Source organism: Echinops telfairi, unplaced genomic scaffold (genome assembly GCF_000313985.2).
Source record: "Echinops telfairi isolate 266 unplaced genomic scaffold, ASM31398v2 ScPeMD7_7465;HRSCAF=8503, whole genome shotgun sequence".
NCBI classification, from domain to species: Eukaryota; Metazoa; Chordata; class Mammalia; order Afrosoricida; family Tenrecidae; genus Echinops; species Echinops telfairi.
This window is the reverse complement of record NW_022111365.1, coordinates 10,261,367-10,277,067: the sequence shown is the minus strand read 5'-3', so window position 1 is coordinate 10,277,067 and position 15,701 is coordinate 10,261,367. Positions and strand designations below refer to the sequence as shown.

Genomic DNA, 15,701 nt, shown 5'->3' with positions numbered 1-15,701 from the left:
AAAGTACCATGGACTGCTAAAAGGACAAACAGATTTGTTTTGGAAGAAGTAGGGCCAGAATGTTCATTAGAGGTAAGGATGGCAAGATTTCATCTTACATATTTGAACACATTGTCAGGAGAGACCAGTCCCTGAAGAAGAACATCATGTTTGGTCAAGTGCGAGATCTTCAAGGAGATGGATTGACACAGTGGCTGCATCAATGGGCTCCGGCATAGAAACAATTGAGGATGGTGCAGGAGTAGCCAGTTTTTCATCGGTTGTGTACAGGGTGGCTAGTTGTTGAAACATACCTAGTGGGACCAAATAACAGAAACAATCTAGCCTTCAGCTTCCCCACCCCCTGCCTCTCTTCCTCTTTACAGAGAAACAATGTTAGTTTTGAAAATGTCTAGTTAATCCACTCTTATGATTTGCTTAGCTCTGGGTCATGAAAATTTTTCCCTAAAAGTTCTCTAGTTTTATATTTGTTTCTAATAAATTATCAGTTAGGTTTTATATGAGGCATATATTTAGGTCAAATTCAGTTTTCGATCTATGTTTCTATCCCTTTTCCTATCTATAGAATTGCTATGAGTCAAAGCTGATTCAATAACGACTAAGAGCATTAACACCAACACCACACTATCATAGTACTTTCACTGTGTGGTCAGTATCATGGACTTTATTTCATTCTTCTTTTTCAGAATTAGTTTCACTATTCTTGAGATTGTATTTCCATGTAAGTTTTAGAATTAGCTTGTCTGTGTCTATGAACATACAAAGGAGTACCCCCCCCACCGGCCGGATTTTTATGTCAAAGCTATGTATTTAATTTTTTTAAAGCAAAACAGCCTTATCACCTTCAAAGTACTCTCCATTACACTTATTACATTTATCAAATATTCTATTCCATTCTTGGAAACATTTTTCAAGCTCATCTGTTTGGATGGCTGACAGCACCACCCTCATTTTTTTCTTCACCTCTTCTACATCGTCAAATTGCTGTCCTTTCATGTCCCTCTTAATTCGAGGAAACACAAAGAAGTGGAGCTAGGTAGAGCGATGTCAGCTGAGAGGTGTGTGAGGCAAGAGAATCATGCTGTGCACTGAGATGGCTGTGTGAGCAAGTGCATTGTCATGGTGGCAAAACCAGTCCCCCATCTGCCACAAATCAGGCCTTTTTTTGTGGCATACTGTTATGCAATCTTTTCAGAACCTCTAAATAGAAAGGTTGATTAACATCTCTAACCTGGTGGAACGAATTCCAAATGTCGACATTTTTGTCTGGGAAGTTGACAGATGTCCAGAATGAGGTTTGTCATCAAGTGCAATTCTATTTTTTTCTTGGGACCCCCTTGTACTATATAAAGATTGTAAAGAGTTTTGATGGGTTTGCACTAAATTTATGCATCAATTTTGGAAGTTGCTATCTTAATATTGCTATCTTAACAATTGCTATCTTAATAATATTACATCTTATAATCCACAAATATTGTACATCTGTCAATATTTAGGGACTGATTTCTTTCATCGTTATTTTACAAATTTCAGTATATAGATCATCCGCATATTTTATGAAGTATGTTATTTTCTTTGCAGCTATTATAAATGATATTGTTTTCAGTTTTTGTGCCCCGTGTTAGTATATAGAAGTGAATTTTAATTGTTTTTCTTGTATCCTATGATCTTATTGAATTCACTTATGACTCCTAGGAGTCTACTTTTCATTTTTCATAGATTTCTTATGATTTTCTATGTAGTCAATTAGGTTCTTTCAAATGTAGGTAGTTTTATTTCTTCATTTGCATTCTTAATGTCTGTAATTATTTTTATCACATACAATTTTATTGAGGTGCTCATACTGCACACTTAAGTTCTCAGTAGAGTGGGACAGAAATTGGGCAAATTTTCATGACTCTTAAATTTCTTATGTCTCAATATCAGGTATTTTTAACCTACTAGCCTTTTATAAGCTATTTTGCCACATACTCTCTACCTTTGAGAATGACTTGTTTTACTCACTAACTTAATTTTTAGACAAAATCAGTTTTTACAGTGAGAGGAGAATTAGGTATGTCATGTTACACCAGTAAGTATTTATTTGATTAATCCTGAGGTTCAGCATTGCCCCTTCTTTTAATTTTAACAGATGTTATACATCCAGGCCTTACCGGGACCTTTCCTTTCCATGGATCCATCTTCATTTGTGGATGTGTACGGATATATTGCTACTCCTCGAGTTTGGAAGCAAAAATCATCATTGCTCTGGCGCCTTGGTCCAACATATTTCTTTGAAGAAGCCATCTCAATGGAAGCTCTGGGAGTTATTAACAAACTTGGCCCAAGATACTGTGGTAACTTCCAAGCTATTCACACCCAAGGTATGGAATGTCTGGATTTATAATGTCCTTGCTGATATTATGTTTAATTGAATTTGTAGTTATTTATAGTGTATTTATAAAGAATAAACTCAGTACAGGTCAGTCATTAAAGGAGACCTCTGTAATTGGATTATTATATATTTACAACTCAATACAAAAAAACACAGAAAAGGAAATATCTGTTAGGCCCTAACTCCAAAGTACCTAATGGAAGAGGGTGGGTGAATAATCCCATTAGCAAAGAAAGAGAGAACAGAATGAGATAAATCAGTTACATTTCTTTTCATGAAGAAGCTTTTTAACTAAAGTATGCTGTTGTCTTCAATTATTAAACAGGCAGACAAAACATCTACATTTTCATTATTGATTGCTGACTGTTCAAATAGGGAGCATTGCTCTTTGAGCTATGTCAAGTCAGGGGTCAGCTACCTTTGGAGGAGAATGATAAATGAATCAATGAAGGAAGCCTTGGCCTTGGTGATGGGAGATTGAGTACTGTTGAATGTGTTCCTTGAACTTCATTTCCTGTGGAAAGTGGCATGGACCAAAACACTCTTCTACAAAAATCCCAGGGGTAGAAATCTTGCCTTTCAGCTGGGAGAACTGAGTTTATTTTCTGGCCCATTCATCTAATACACAACCACTATCCAACTGGCCAGAGTAGGAATTCCTGTTACTATGATGCTGAAGGGTATTTTCAATTGCCTCTTATGCTTGTGAACATTGAATAAGGAAGACCAAAGAAGAGTTGATGCATTCGTATTATGGTGCTGGTGAAGAATAATTAAAGTATCAGAATATTCCTTAGAAGTGAGGATGGTGAGACTGTCTCACATGCTTTGGACATGTTATCGGGAATAACTCGTCTTTGGAAAAAGACATCGTGCTTGGCAACATAGAAAGGCAGTGAAAAGCAGGAAGATGGATTAACACCGTGGCTCCAATTGAACAATTGTGAGGATGGCCAAGGGACTAGGCAATGTTTCATTCTGTTACTGTATATGCATGTGGTCACTGGGTCATAACTACCTTGAGAGCATTCTATAGCAACAGTGATGAGACTGACTAGGCTTCAGTGGTGCTTCTAGACGAACACACACTAGGAATAAAAATGCCTGGTTGTCTATTTACAAAGTCAGGCAATGAAAACCCAACCTGACCTAAAACCAATCATGAGGTTGACACAAGATCAGGCAGTATTTCGTTCTGTTGTGTACGCGGTCTCCATGAGCCTAAGTGACTCGACAGCTGTTAACAACAACTTTCCCCATATGTTTTAAATATTTATGCAATGCTTCTGTAGTAGCAGGTGTCCTCTTGTTAACTGGGGGACAGCTCATGGAAAATCTTAGCCTGCAGGCCAGTTTATCACCTTTTCACAAGCTTGCTTTCTTGCCACTTAGCCTTTTGGTTTTGAGAGTGACATTATTTTATTGATTGATACTTTATGCTCTCATAATACCACACCAGGACTACCTGTATTTTATAGTAAGGGCAATTTTGTTAGATTTCCCTACAGTTTTTCTCTGTCTGAGAAGTATAGGAGGCAGCAGTATACTAATACCCTCTTTCAATATTACTAAAACTTTCCGTAACTAATACCGCTAACTTCCTGTGGAACAATAGTGTTTACTCTTGAGAGGAGTAAACTTCCTTCTTGGTAAGATGAGGATACAAATATGTAAACGTGATGGGTGTGTTGTTTCAGGAGAGGACTCTGGTGAAGTTATGCCTCTCGTTGCGGAGGAGAGGGTTTCCTTGGGACTTCATGTGGCCAGCTCATCCACCACCAGTGTGGCAGAAATAAGACACGCTTACAACGAGGTGGACAGCCGCCTGATAGCCAAAGAGGTACAGCCTTCACACTTCATGTGCTGCTCCACTTTGTACTACTCTGTCTCATGGCTGCCTTCAGCTTTCAGTGCTTGCACATGTATAGGGGATTCCCATAAGCATCTTTCCAACTGCATTTGTTAAAACATCCGTATGTCTCTCCACCATTAGCATCTCCCAAGACTAAACCTTTGGTTTGTAGGCACTCCAAGGAGAAAACAGGTGGTCTTTGTGATGGAGCAAGAACAAATGGAATATTTTATAAGCCTTTTATAGCCTGAGAACACTATCAAGCCTCCCTTTCCCTGGGTGCTACTAACTGTTTTTAAAGAAGAGTAAACTGTAAAGCAGCAAGTGGATGCATTGTAGAAAATAATGCTATTTGATTTATTATTTCCTTTTTATTTATTCATTTATTTTTTACATAAAAAGCCCTTCTGCTGAGTGCTGGTAAATTTGGGCTAATTTGTTTACATAATCTTCCACTTTGGGGATAAAATAATACCTCCCTTTACTGATGATGGGGCCTAGGGGCTAAAACCAGTTGAATAGCAGCAATACCATGCCTACTTACCAACAGTACCTCTTCTGGGAAGGAGGCCAGAAATCTCATCTTCTTTACCTTCTGCAGCCAGAGAAAATGGATACTTTATAGAACCCAAATGATGAGGACACAAAATGTGAAGGTAGCAACCCTCCTTGGGCAGCAGTATCTCACCTCAAGTGTCCCCAGCTCTTTTCCTTCCCATAATGGTGCCCTGGATGCACATGAAACATGGTGAGCCCTATGACTGCACCACGGCCTTGGAAGCAGGGCATATGATATGAATTTAGCTTCTGCTCTTCTGACATGGGCTAGATAATTATCCATTCATTGACCATCACTTTTTGAGTACCACAGGAATGCATGCTTATGACATTTTCATGTCTGGGAACATTTCTTAGAACTAATTTTTACCATATTCTCCAGATGAACATTTCATCTCGTGACAATGCCACGCCTGTGTTCTTGCTAAGAAATTGTGCTGGCCACCTCTCGGGCTCTCTTCGAACAATTGGAGCAGCTGCTGTGGGCCACTTAGGTAAGCAAGGCTGAGAACCTTGACCACTATTTGGGGAGAAAGGTTTGTGCTGATTTTGATTGTGCAGCCTCGGAATTCTGCAATGGCAAGCGAAAAGGGAGCATGTATGGGGACCAGGACACTGAGGGACAGGAATGAAATACTAGCTCAGCTGAGAGTCAGTCTCACAAGCATGGATATTAGTGTCTACATTGCTTAGCACTGCTCTACAAAAAATTACCATGTATGTGGCCTTAAACAAATAGAAATTTATGTTCCCACAGTCACAGAGGCTCAAAATAAAAATGGAGGCTTCAGCCATGTCGATTCCCCTGAACTTCTCTCCTCGTTTCCGGTGTCTGATGGCATTTCTTACTACTCTGCTTGTAGGCAGGCTTTGACGCAGTATCTACCCCCTCCCTCCGTTTGAGTGTGCGTGTGTCTTATTTTCTTTTTTTATAAGACACTACTGAGAAGTGATTGGGTTTAGAAGCCATCCTACTGACTTATTGACCGTTTCCAAATGGACATATTTTCAGGAACAGGGGTTAGGAAATCAACATTTCACTTGAAGGTCACACGTTTCAATCTACAGCAATCAGTTCACAGTGCCACGTTGGAAATACTGGCAGCGAACTCAGCTACTGACTCAGCTGAAATCTATATCTAATGAGTGATCATCTAAAGCAGTGGTTCTCAACCTGTAGGTTGCGACCCCTTTGGGGGTTGAACAACCCTTTCACTGAGGTCACCCGATTCATAACAGTAGCAAAATTACAATTATGAAGTAGCAACGAACATAATTTTATAGTTGGGGTCACCACAACATGAGGAACTATCTTAAGGGGTCGCAGCATTAGGAAGGTTGAGAACCACTGAACTAGAGCATACAGAAGGCAGCTGGCATTGAGCAGAGGGCTAGCAGAAGCCAGAGGTTACTGGTGACTATGCAGTCAGGAGATAGCAAAAGTTCCAGCTCAGGTGCATCTAGAAAACAGGTAAGTGCTGAAAGTTGTTGGAACAAAAAGGAAACTAATGCTCTCTGGCTCACTGGGCATTTCAGGGAAAAAAAGGGTGGCAACTCTATGTCTAAATCCTATCTGCTTTTGATGATGGGACTTTGACTATACAGTCAGCATTTTTCTCTGTGGACCCTGTGAGGCAGAACCTACAGCAGCTTCAAGGCATTTTGTATGGTTCCTATCAACCTTGTCAGTAATGACTGGTGCCTTGATACACCTGTATCATTTTGGAAAGCTGATTTGAAATCGTCTAGTCAGTTCCAGTTGTCCAAGGGCCTAGAAAGAACTCGGTGCAGGACTTCTCAGTGACTTACGACTTTCCGAAGGGAACCTCCCATTGTACCTCACCTGTCCAATGTGTGGTGACAGTGACACTGACCACTGGTGCACCTTGTAAGCTGCTGGGAGATTTTCCATAACAGTGACCATCTGACTGACGAGATGTTCCTTTCTCCAAACAGGGGTGAGGGTGTTTCACTCCAGTCCTGCAGCCAGCAGCCTGGACTTCATTGGAGGTCCCGCCATCCTCTTGGGCCTCATGTCCTTGGCAACAGATGACCACACCATGTATGCAGCTGTGAAAGCCTTACACTCAGTCCTGACCAGCAACACCATGTGTGACCAACTGATGTGGCACATCTCTGGGTACCAGGTAGTCTGACCCTCCTATTTAAGTCTGCTGTGTTGCAAAGACATGTCACTTTGAGGAGGAGGCAAATACTTCCCTTATGCCAGTGCACAGTTCCTCCCCTGAGATTTCCGGGGAAAGACAAACAAACCCCCTGTGTTCTAAAGCCAGCATCACACAGAGCAAGACAAAGTGGCTCCAAACGAGAGAGGAGGTCAGTATAGCCTGAGGATGTTAACTGGCCCCATTTACTGAATTCAAGAATCATATCTGGGTGTCCCATTTGAGCCTAGCATGATAATTATTAAGCAAGATCATTCTTAAAAGCTACAATATACAATACAGATGAGAAAATTGAGATACAGGAAGGGTAAATAACTTATTCAAGGTTGCATAGTATGTTAAAAGAGACAGATTCAAGCCCAGGTAATCTGAGTCTAGGGCCTGAGTCTTGGTTTTAATCAATAATTAAAGTGGAATAAACTAAAGACATATTTTAAAGTAATTTTAAATGTACACTTATTTGTTATTGCAAATCTATATCGATTTATTTAAGTTTTTGTGGACATAATTTAAGTTATATTATCTTATGATGTCAGATCCAGAAACTTTCTACATTTTAGGATTTTTAAGATCATAGGTATGTCGTTTTAGATTTTTTTTAAAAAAGTTTCATTTGTAACCATAGTAGTGCAATATTACAAATTTAAAGTAACTCGTCACAAACATTTATTGGAGAAAGTGGCCAGTCTTATTGCAGGGATGTAAAAGTGAATCTCATATCATTTAGTATTCATGCTATTTTATCCCACTGATATATCATCTTGGACTCCATGACCATTGGACTATTTCAAAGCCCACTGAACCTATGCACTAATGGAAGGTAGGAACGAATGGAATTTGGCATATATGATACCTCCTATTTTCATCTTTTACAGAACCATCATACTTGAGTACTTAAAACTTTAAATATTTAAATTTTACTGCTACTTTCCTAAAAATGTATTGTTTGTTTTAATTTATAAGGACTAATTTCTTTATAGCTAAATTTGTATGCAATTGTTTTCAAAAACAAAACAAACAAACCCACTGTCATCCAATGGGTGTCTGTCAGTTTGTCATACTGGGGTGGCGAGTGTGTTTCTGTCTTGCTGGAAGCTATGCTAGATGGACCTGCGTTAGTCTGGATAAACTAGAGAAACAAATCCACAGAAACTAATTTGAATAAGAGTGAGTTTTCTAAACAGGGTAAGTATACATTCAGAATGTATCCCAACCCAGTCCAGTCCAAGCCCCATAAGCCCAATTTAGCCCATATGTCAGACACCGATCTCCAAAGTCCTCTTCAAATTCTCAGCACACACACAATGACGCCGAATGCAGGAGGATCACAGTGGGTAGCATGTCTCTGAATCCAGTGGTGGTTTACCCATCTCAGCGCTGGCAGGGGTCTCCATGCAGCTTCTCCAGCACCCAGAGCTGCATCAGGGTAGCTCCATGTGACTTCTGCTCAGGGATGTTTGCAGGAAGTAGTCCTTGCCAGCTAAGGCAGTCACACACAGGTCCGACCATCAGGTCCAACCACCAGAGAACCAGAAAGGTGAGACTCATGGAGCCATTTATCTCTCCGCACCTCTATTAATCCCGCATGTGTTTATCAGTCAGGTTGGCACAATAGACCTTAACTGTCTCAGGCCATACAAGTAAGTAGGTTTCAGCAGAGCTTCTAGAATCTAGACTGAGAACAGACTACAGAGAAGGAGTAGACCGTCCTCCTCTAAGGAATTAGTCACTGAAAACCATATGTAAGGAGTAGAATACTGACACGCAGCATTGTCTGATAGAGTGCCAGAGACGAGCTTCTTGGGTTCCAAGGCACTCAAAAGATGACAGAGAAAGAATTGCCTTCCAAAGTAAAGTTGACCATAATGATATGAATGGAATAAAACCAGTGAGAGTAAAGCTTTTGGGACCTTCATTTGCTGGTGAGGCATGACTCAAAATAAGAAATAGCTGCAAACATCAATTAATAATTGGAACTTGGAATATACCAAGTATAAATCTAGGGAAATTATAAGCTTTCAAAATGAAATGGAACAGAGATGAAATAGAGATCAATATTCTAGGCAAGAGTGAGCAAAAATCAACTGATATTGGCTGTTTTGAATCAGAAAATCATGTGGTGTACTATGTTGAGAATGGCAGATTCAAGAGTAATGGTGTCCAATTGATTGTCAAAAAGTGCATTTCAAGATTTGTCTTGAAGTAGATTGCTGTTTGTGATATAATATTATCTATTTGTATACAAGGAGATCCAGATAATACAAATATTATTCATATTTATGCACCAACCCCTAAAGCTAGTAATGAAGAATTCTCCCAACATCTTTAGTCTGAAATTGGTCAAACATGCAATCAAGATGCATTGCTAATTATTGACTATTGGAATGTAATGGTTGGGGGATAAGAGGAAGGAACCATATTTGTAAAATGTGCTCTTGATATAGAAATGAAACTGGAAGTTGGATGATAGAATTTTGCCAGACCAACAATGTCTTCATCACAAATGTATTCTTTCAGCAACACAAAACGTGGCTATGCACGTGGAACACATAGAAATCAAATTTTCTACATCCATGGGAAAAGATGATGGAGAAGCTGAATATTAGCAGCTAAAATCAGGGCAGGGCTAATTATGGAACCAGACCCTCAATCGTTCCCATGTGAGTAAAGGTTGAAGCTGAAGAAAATGAAAACAAAGCCACTAGAGGCAAAATATGGCATTGCGTTTATCCCCATTGAATTTGGAGGACATCCCAATAACAGATTTAATGCATTTGCATGGATGACAGAGGACCTAATGAGCTCTGGGATGATATCAAGAACATGATACACGAAGAAAGCAAAAGGTCCCTTAAAAGATAGAAAAGAATGATTGAAATGGATGTCAGAAGAGACTCTGAAACTTGCCCGTCATCGCAGAGTAACTGAGGCACGTGGAAGAAAGGATGAAGTCAAAGAGATGAACAGAACATTTCAAAGGGCAGCTTGAAAAGACCATGTAAAATATTGTAATAAAATGTGCAAAAACCTGGAGTTCAAAAACCATAACAGAAGAACCCACACTAAGTATATCTTCACATGAAGAAAGTCAAGGAAAAATCCAAACCCCAAGTCACAATATTGAAACATTCTTTGGAAAATATTGAATGATGCTGGAGACATCAAAAGAAGATGGAAAGAGTATAAAGAAACACTGCACCCCTGTACCAAAAAGTAGTCGACATTCAACAATTACAAGGGGTAACATGATCTATAACTAATGGTAACGGAAGAAGTCCAAGATGCACTGAAAGCAGCCCAAAGCAAGGCTTCAGGAATTGATTAAATACCAAAAGAAAGGTTTCAAAAAGTTTATGAAACATTGGAAACACCACAATTCCAAAGAAAGGTTACCCAATAGAATTTTCAAATGATAAAAAAGTATTATTGATATCACATACAGGCAAATTTTTGCTGAAGATCATTCAACAAGGGTTGCAGGAGTACATTGACAGGGAAGTGCCAGAGATTCAGGCCAGAATCTGACATTGGTAATGCCAGAGAGATCTTGGTTCAAAGCAAAGGATGCCAAAAAAGATGTTTACTATTGTTTTATTTGTTACACAAAATCATTCAATTTTGTGGATCATAAAAAATACTGATAACCTTGAGAAGAATATGAATTCCAGACCACATTCAAATGAATGGGAATTTCAGAGGTCAAAGGATGTACTGTGTTGGGTAAATTGTGAAAAATGCTTTACTGTTTCCAAATTTGGACATAAAAATACCATATAACCCAGAAATCCCAATATTTGGTATATATCCTAGAGAGACACAGATAGATATATGCTACTCACAATAGCAAAAAGATGGAGAGAACTTAGATGTCTATCAATGGAAGAATAGCTAAACGCACATTGGTACATACACATAATGGACCACTATGAAATGCTACAGAATGACAAATCTGCAAATCATCTCAAACTTGGGTGAACTTGGTAGACATTGTGCTGAGGTAAATAACAAAAGGTCAATCACAAAAGGACAAATATTGTATGAGGTTACTATTATAAAAAAAGCATAACAAAACAAGAAAAGGTGCCAGGTTTAGAAGGGACAGAGAAGATAAATTATTGGCTAGGGGGTAGACGGATTTTAACTTGGGTGCAGGGTAAGGCAATATACCATAAGAATGAGACTAGTTAAATAATGATGGCAGGGGAAATCACTTGAAGGAATATAAGATATAAAGGTAACAGGTAAAACTTTTATAGACAAAATCTTACAATAACTGTGAAGTCTGAGTAGAGGCAGTTTACCTAGGAATATAAATAGGTTTGGCAGAGGACATATGTTTTTATTGTTGCTGCAAATATATCCATGAATGTGTGTATTAGTCTGGGTACTTTGGAGAAACAAATCCACAGCAACTCATGTATAAGAGCGAGTTTTATGTAAAGAAAATGTGCATCACGAAAACATCCCAACCCAATGCTGCCCAAGCCCACAAGTCCAACATTAACCCATACCCAACACCAGTCCACAAAGTCCTTCACCTCACAAAACAGAGGCAATAATGCCGACTGCAGGAGGAAAGCTGAGTCAGTGAACGTGTAAGCATCTCAGCACTGGCAGGGGTCTCCACACGGCTGCTCCAGCACCCAGGGCTGCATCGGGATAGATCCATGCAGCTTCTCCTTGGGGATGTCTTGTAGGAAATCCATCTTGCAAGCTGAAGCAGGGAACTGCTAAGGCAGCTGCACCCGATGCAACCATCACAAAACAAGAGACCCGAGAACTAGAAAGGCGAGGCTTCACCACCCATTTATCCCTCCGCCTTTCAACCAGCACCACATGTGATTATCGGCCAGGCTGGCACAATTAACTAACTCAATGTGGTAATGTGCAGAGACTAAACCTGTCAAATCCTAAACATAACCAAACAGCTTGCAAGAATCAGTCCTTGCACTTGGAGTCTCAGAACATGATCTTGAGGGACACCAAGTTCAATGAAAATAATACAAGACATCAAGAAAATAATCTACATCCTTCTTCAGTGAGTACTGACTAGGATCATAAAGGTTCCTGAGCAGCCACCCAGGGAGCCACTATCTTTGGATTCTCCCTATCTGGAATGAAAAATAGTGAGAAATATCAAAGACATGAAATCAGTATAACGAGCTAATGGACTACAACAACCATCAGTCTCTTGACCTGGAGACCAGAAGAACCAGATTTTGCCCATCTACCACCACCAACTTTTTTTTAAAGGAATCACATTAGAAGGTCCTGAATAGAGTCAGAGAAAAGTGTAAAGCAAAACTCAAAATCATAAAAAAGGCCACAGAGTGATAGAATCCTCAGGACTATGGACCCTTAATCACCCTTCCAGTCCAACCTAAACTCACCCTGTGGTTCAGTTTTCAGCCAAATATCAGATCTATAAAAGGAGAAATAAACACTAATAAGGTATGCACACTTTAAAATAATCAACCCTCTGCTATAAAAAGGGCAGCATCTACTGAAGGAGCAAGTTCAGAGAAGTTAAAAAAGAAGGGGAGATGGAAACAGGAAAAACAAGAAGGAACGTTACATTGTGATGTTAACAATAAGTGATGTTACCTTGTGAGGATTACAATTAATGAGAAGAAACAAGATATATATTATTTAATGGTAAACTGATCTGTAAAGCTTTGCCCAAATCACAATAAGAGATTTTTAAAAATGCTATTAAAATGAGACAAAAACTCCCACATACATTTTTGTGCACAAGGAAGCCATCAGATTCAGAGATTAATTGTGACTTTAAATATGAGTACAGATAGTGGAAATTTTAAAGCTCTTATTTTAATGTAAAAAAAAGCATTTGATATATGTGAAACATTTTTTGATGCAGTTAAAAGCTGAGCAGTTACTCAAAAAGCCAGATGTTCAAATCAACTTGTAAGCAGTGGATTTAAGGAAAAAATTTAAAAAGGGAAAGACTAGGTGAGGTTTGAGAGATGTGAAAATATTTTAAAATATTTTAACATTTCTTGACCCACTATTCTCCTGGGCCTTTATATAAATAGAATCACATATTCTACCTTATTTCTTGATATATTTTCTTCATAACGTGCTTTATCAATTCATATTAAGTATATTTATGTGTGTGCACACTTCTGATCTCATTCAGCTCCTTATAAACACATCAAAGCAAGAGCTGTTTTTTTTTCAGTATTGCACTCTAAAAATGTATAATAGAAAATAAGTGCTCAATAAGTATTAGAGGAATGGATCAGTGAATAAAACAAGGGTCTGTAGTTAAATGAGTTTAATAATTCAACTCTGTGACTGTGTTCATTTGCTGGCTTGAGATTGCAGGCGAAGTATGAATCTTCCTCTCTATAATTGATCTATTACCTTTCAAATTTATCTATTACCCTATTCTCAGACAAAAACGCTCACTTGAGTTTTATGGGATAGGTTTTTAGCAAGGCAGTTTTCTAGATTCAACTTAAAGATATACCCAAGAAAAGGACTCAAGAAATCTGAAAACAGGTGCCTGCACAGAACTGCAAAGAAAGACCAAGCTGCAGAGCAGTACCAAGCAAGCTTGATAGAGAAGGATGGGAGGAGAGAGGAGAGAGAGGAGAGAGAGAGAGAGAGAGAAAGGGAGAAAGGGAGAAAGGATGGGAGATGCCAAAAGCACACCAAGGTATACAAATCTTATCTCGGAATATTTCAAATCAGAAAACTGTCTGATTGGTGCCTTATAATAGCCTTTTTGACTTGTAGGTTTCAAGGGGGAAATTTGAGGAAGGGATTGAGTTTTATTCTCAACATGATATGAGACTTGGAAAGACTTAGAGTCTTTGAGAAAATTGAACTGTTAGTGATGCAATGGGGTCCCTACGATCTGTCATAATAATACTTCAGACTGAAAGAAAGACATAGGAAGTTGGAAGTGTCTGTGACACATCGGAGTTAACATATCCGGTGGGACAAGTGACTCCAAGACTCAGGGTTGCACACTAGGCTGGAGTTACAAATATCAGAGTCGTCAACATCATGATGATGATATTTTAATCACAGAAATAGAATAAAAAATAAAAGACAAAGGGGAAAAGAGCTAATACCAAGGGCTCAAGAGAAAGTAAATGTCTGGAAAAGAATGATGGCAACAGATGTACAAATATGCCTGATCCAATTGATAATATGGATTGTAATATGAGTTGCAAGAGCCCCCAATAAAGTGATCTTTTAATAAATAAATAAAATACAGAAAAAGAGAGGACTGATGAGGAGTCACAGAGAACTAATCATACAGAGCAAACACGACAAAAATTAATGAAGTGAAGGAAGTATAAAAAAATTATAAGTAGAAAGTATACAAAATTTGCATATAAAAAGAAAATATGGAGAATGTCTTGTCAAGGACAATGAAAGAATAGGAAGAGTTTCAACAAGGAGAGTTTGGTTAAACAATCATAAATATTGAAATATGATCAGCCATGATGGAATAAGGAAGCCCAGTAAAGACAGCAATAGCATCATTAGATTTTTTTTAACCTAGAAGTTATTAATGACTTTCATTGACAGCTTGCTAGTGTAGAGGCAGAAACCAGCTGAAGTGGATCGCAAAGAGAATGGAGTGGGATGTGTAAGGATATGCAAAAAGAGTGTATAATGTTTTCTAAAAGTTTGTGAAGAGAAGTTGTAAAACGGTAAGAGCTGAAGGGATTGGAGGCAAGAGAGAGTTCATTTTGAAACGAGACTACTAAAACATATTTGTGCAAGGAAATGTTTCAGGATAGAGATGTGTGAGTGCACACAAACTAGTTAGGCAAAAGAGCATCCGTAAAAAGGTGAGTGAGTGAGTGGTAGGGGTTCAGGATCTAAAAGTCATGTAGGAAAGACCCCCTGCTTGTGTGGGAAGGAATGTGTTGGAACTAGTTGGGGATTTGATGGTAGAAAGTCAAATGTGTTCATGTCTGAAAGGGTCTATCACCACAGCAAAATGATAAAGTTATTTGCTTAAAACAGGATGTTGAAGGGGCTTGAAAAAAGGGATTTAGGAAAGAGAGAAAAGAAATATTTTTGAGTCTTAAGAAACATCAGTTTATTTAAAAAAAAATCCAATTCTATTACCAGACCAAACTGAATAAAAGTCTGACTTTTGACACTATTAATGTGAAGTTAAACTTCTCAGTCTATGATTTCTCTCAAGTCTCTTTTAGACATTCTAATGAAGGTCTGGGTGGGAAGTTAAAGTTAGATTAAATATACGGCATGTTAAGAAAGTGTCTACACAGATGACATGGATGAGAATCCAGATGATATGGACAGGCAACCAGATAACATGACTGGACATCCAGATGAAGCAGTTGATAATCTGGATGACATGATTAGAAAATCAAATGACATGGCTGGGAATACATATGGTATGGATGGGAATTCAGATGATATAGATGAGAATCCTGATACTATGGGTGGGATTTAGATGAAATGGTTGGGATTCTAGGGCCTGATGAATGTTTGGATGCTTGATGTTTTTGTTAGGGGAAGGTCAACAAAGACATGAAGTATGTGTGTGTGGGGTAGGGGGTTCCTTTATGTTAGTCTCTGAGAAAAGTATGGGCAATTAAGGTCATTGTGAGAGCCTAGTATCTCCATCCTAGTAAGAATCCTTGCACATTGTTAACTTTCCATAACACAGCACAAGAAAAGGACACATAAGCTGGTGAGTGTAGTGGAGCTTCGGACGAGA

The 15,701-nt window shown here is 38.7% G+C and overlaps 1 protein-coding gene across 1 annotated transcript in view; it reads left to right on the top strand.

Annotated features, from left to right (window-relative positions):
• Nucleotides 1-15,701, top strand: part of WDFY4 (WDFY family member 4) — a 404,997-nt gene that overhangs the window by 137,649 nt on the left and 251,647 nt on the right. The window contains exons 19-22 of the mRNA XM_004716253.2: nucleotides 2,132-2,363; nucleotides 4,072-4,214; nucleotides 5,167-5,278; nucleotides 6,741-6,931. Of these exons, the coding sequence (XP_004716310.1) occupies nucleotides 2,132-2,363; nucleotides 4,072-4,214; nucleotides 5,167-5,278; nucleotides 6,741-6,931 (678 nt within the window). The remainder of the gene's footprint in view (nucleotides 1-2,131; nucleotides 2,364-4,071; nucleotides 4,215-5,166; nucleotides 5,279-6,740; nucleotides 6,932-15,701) is intronic.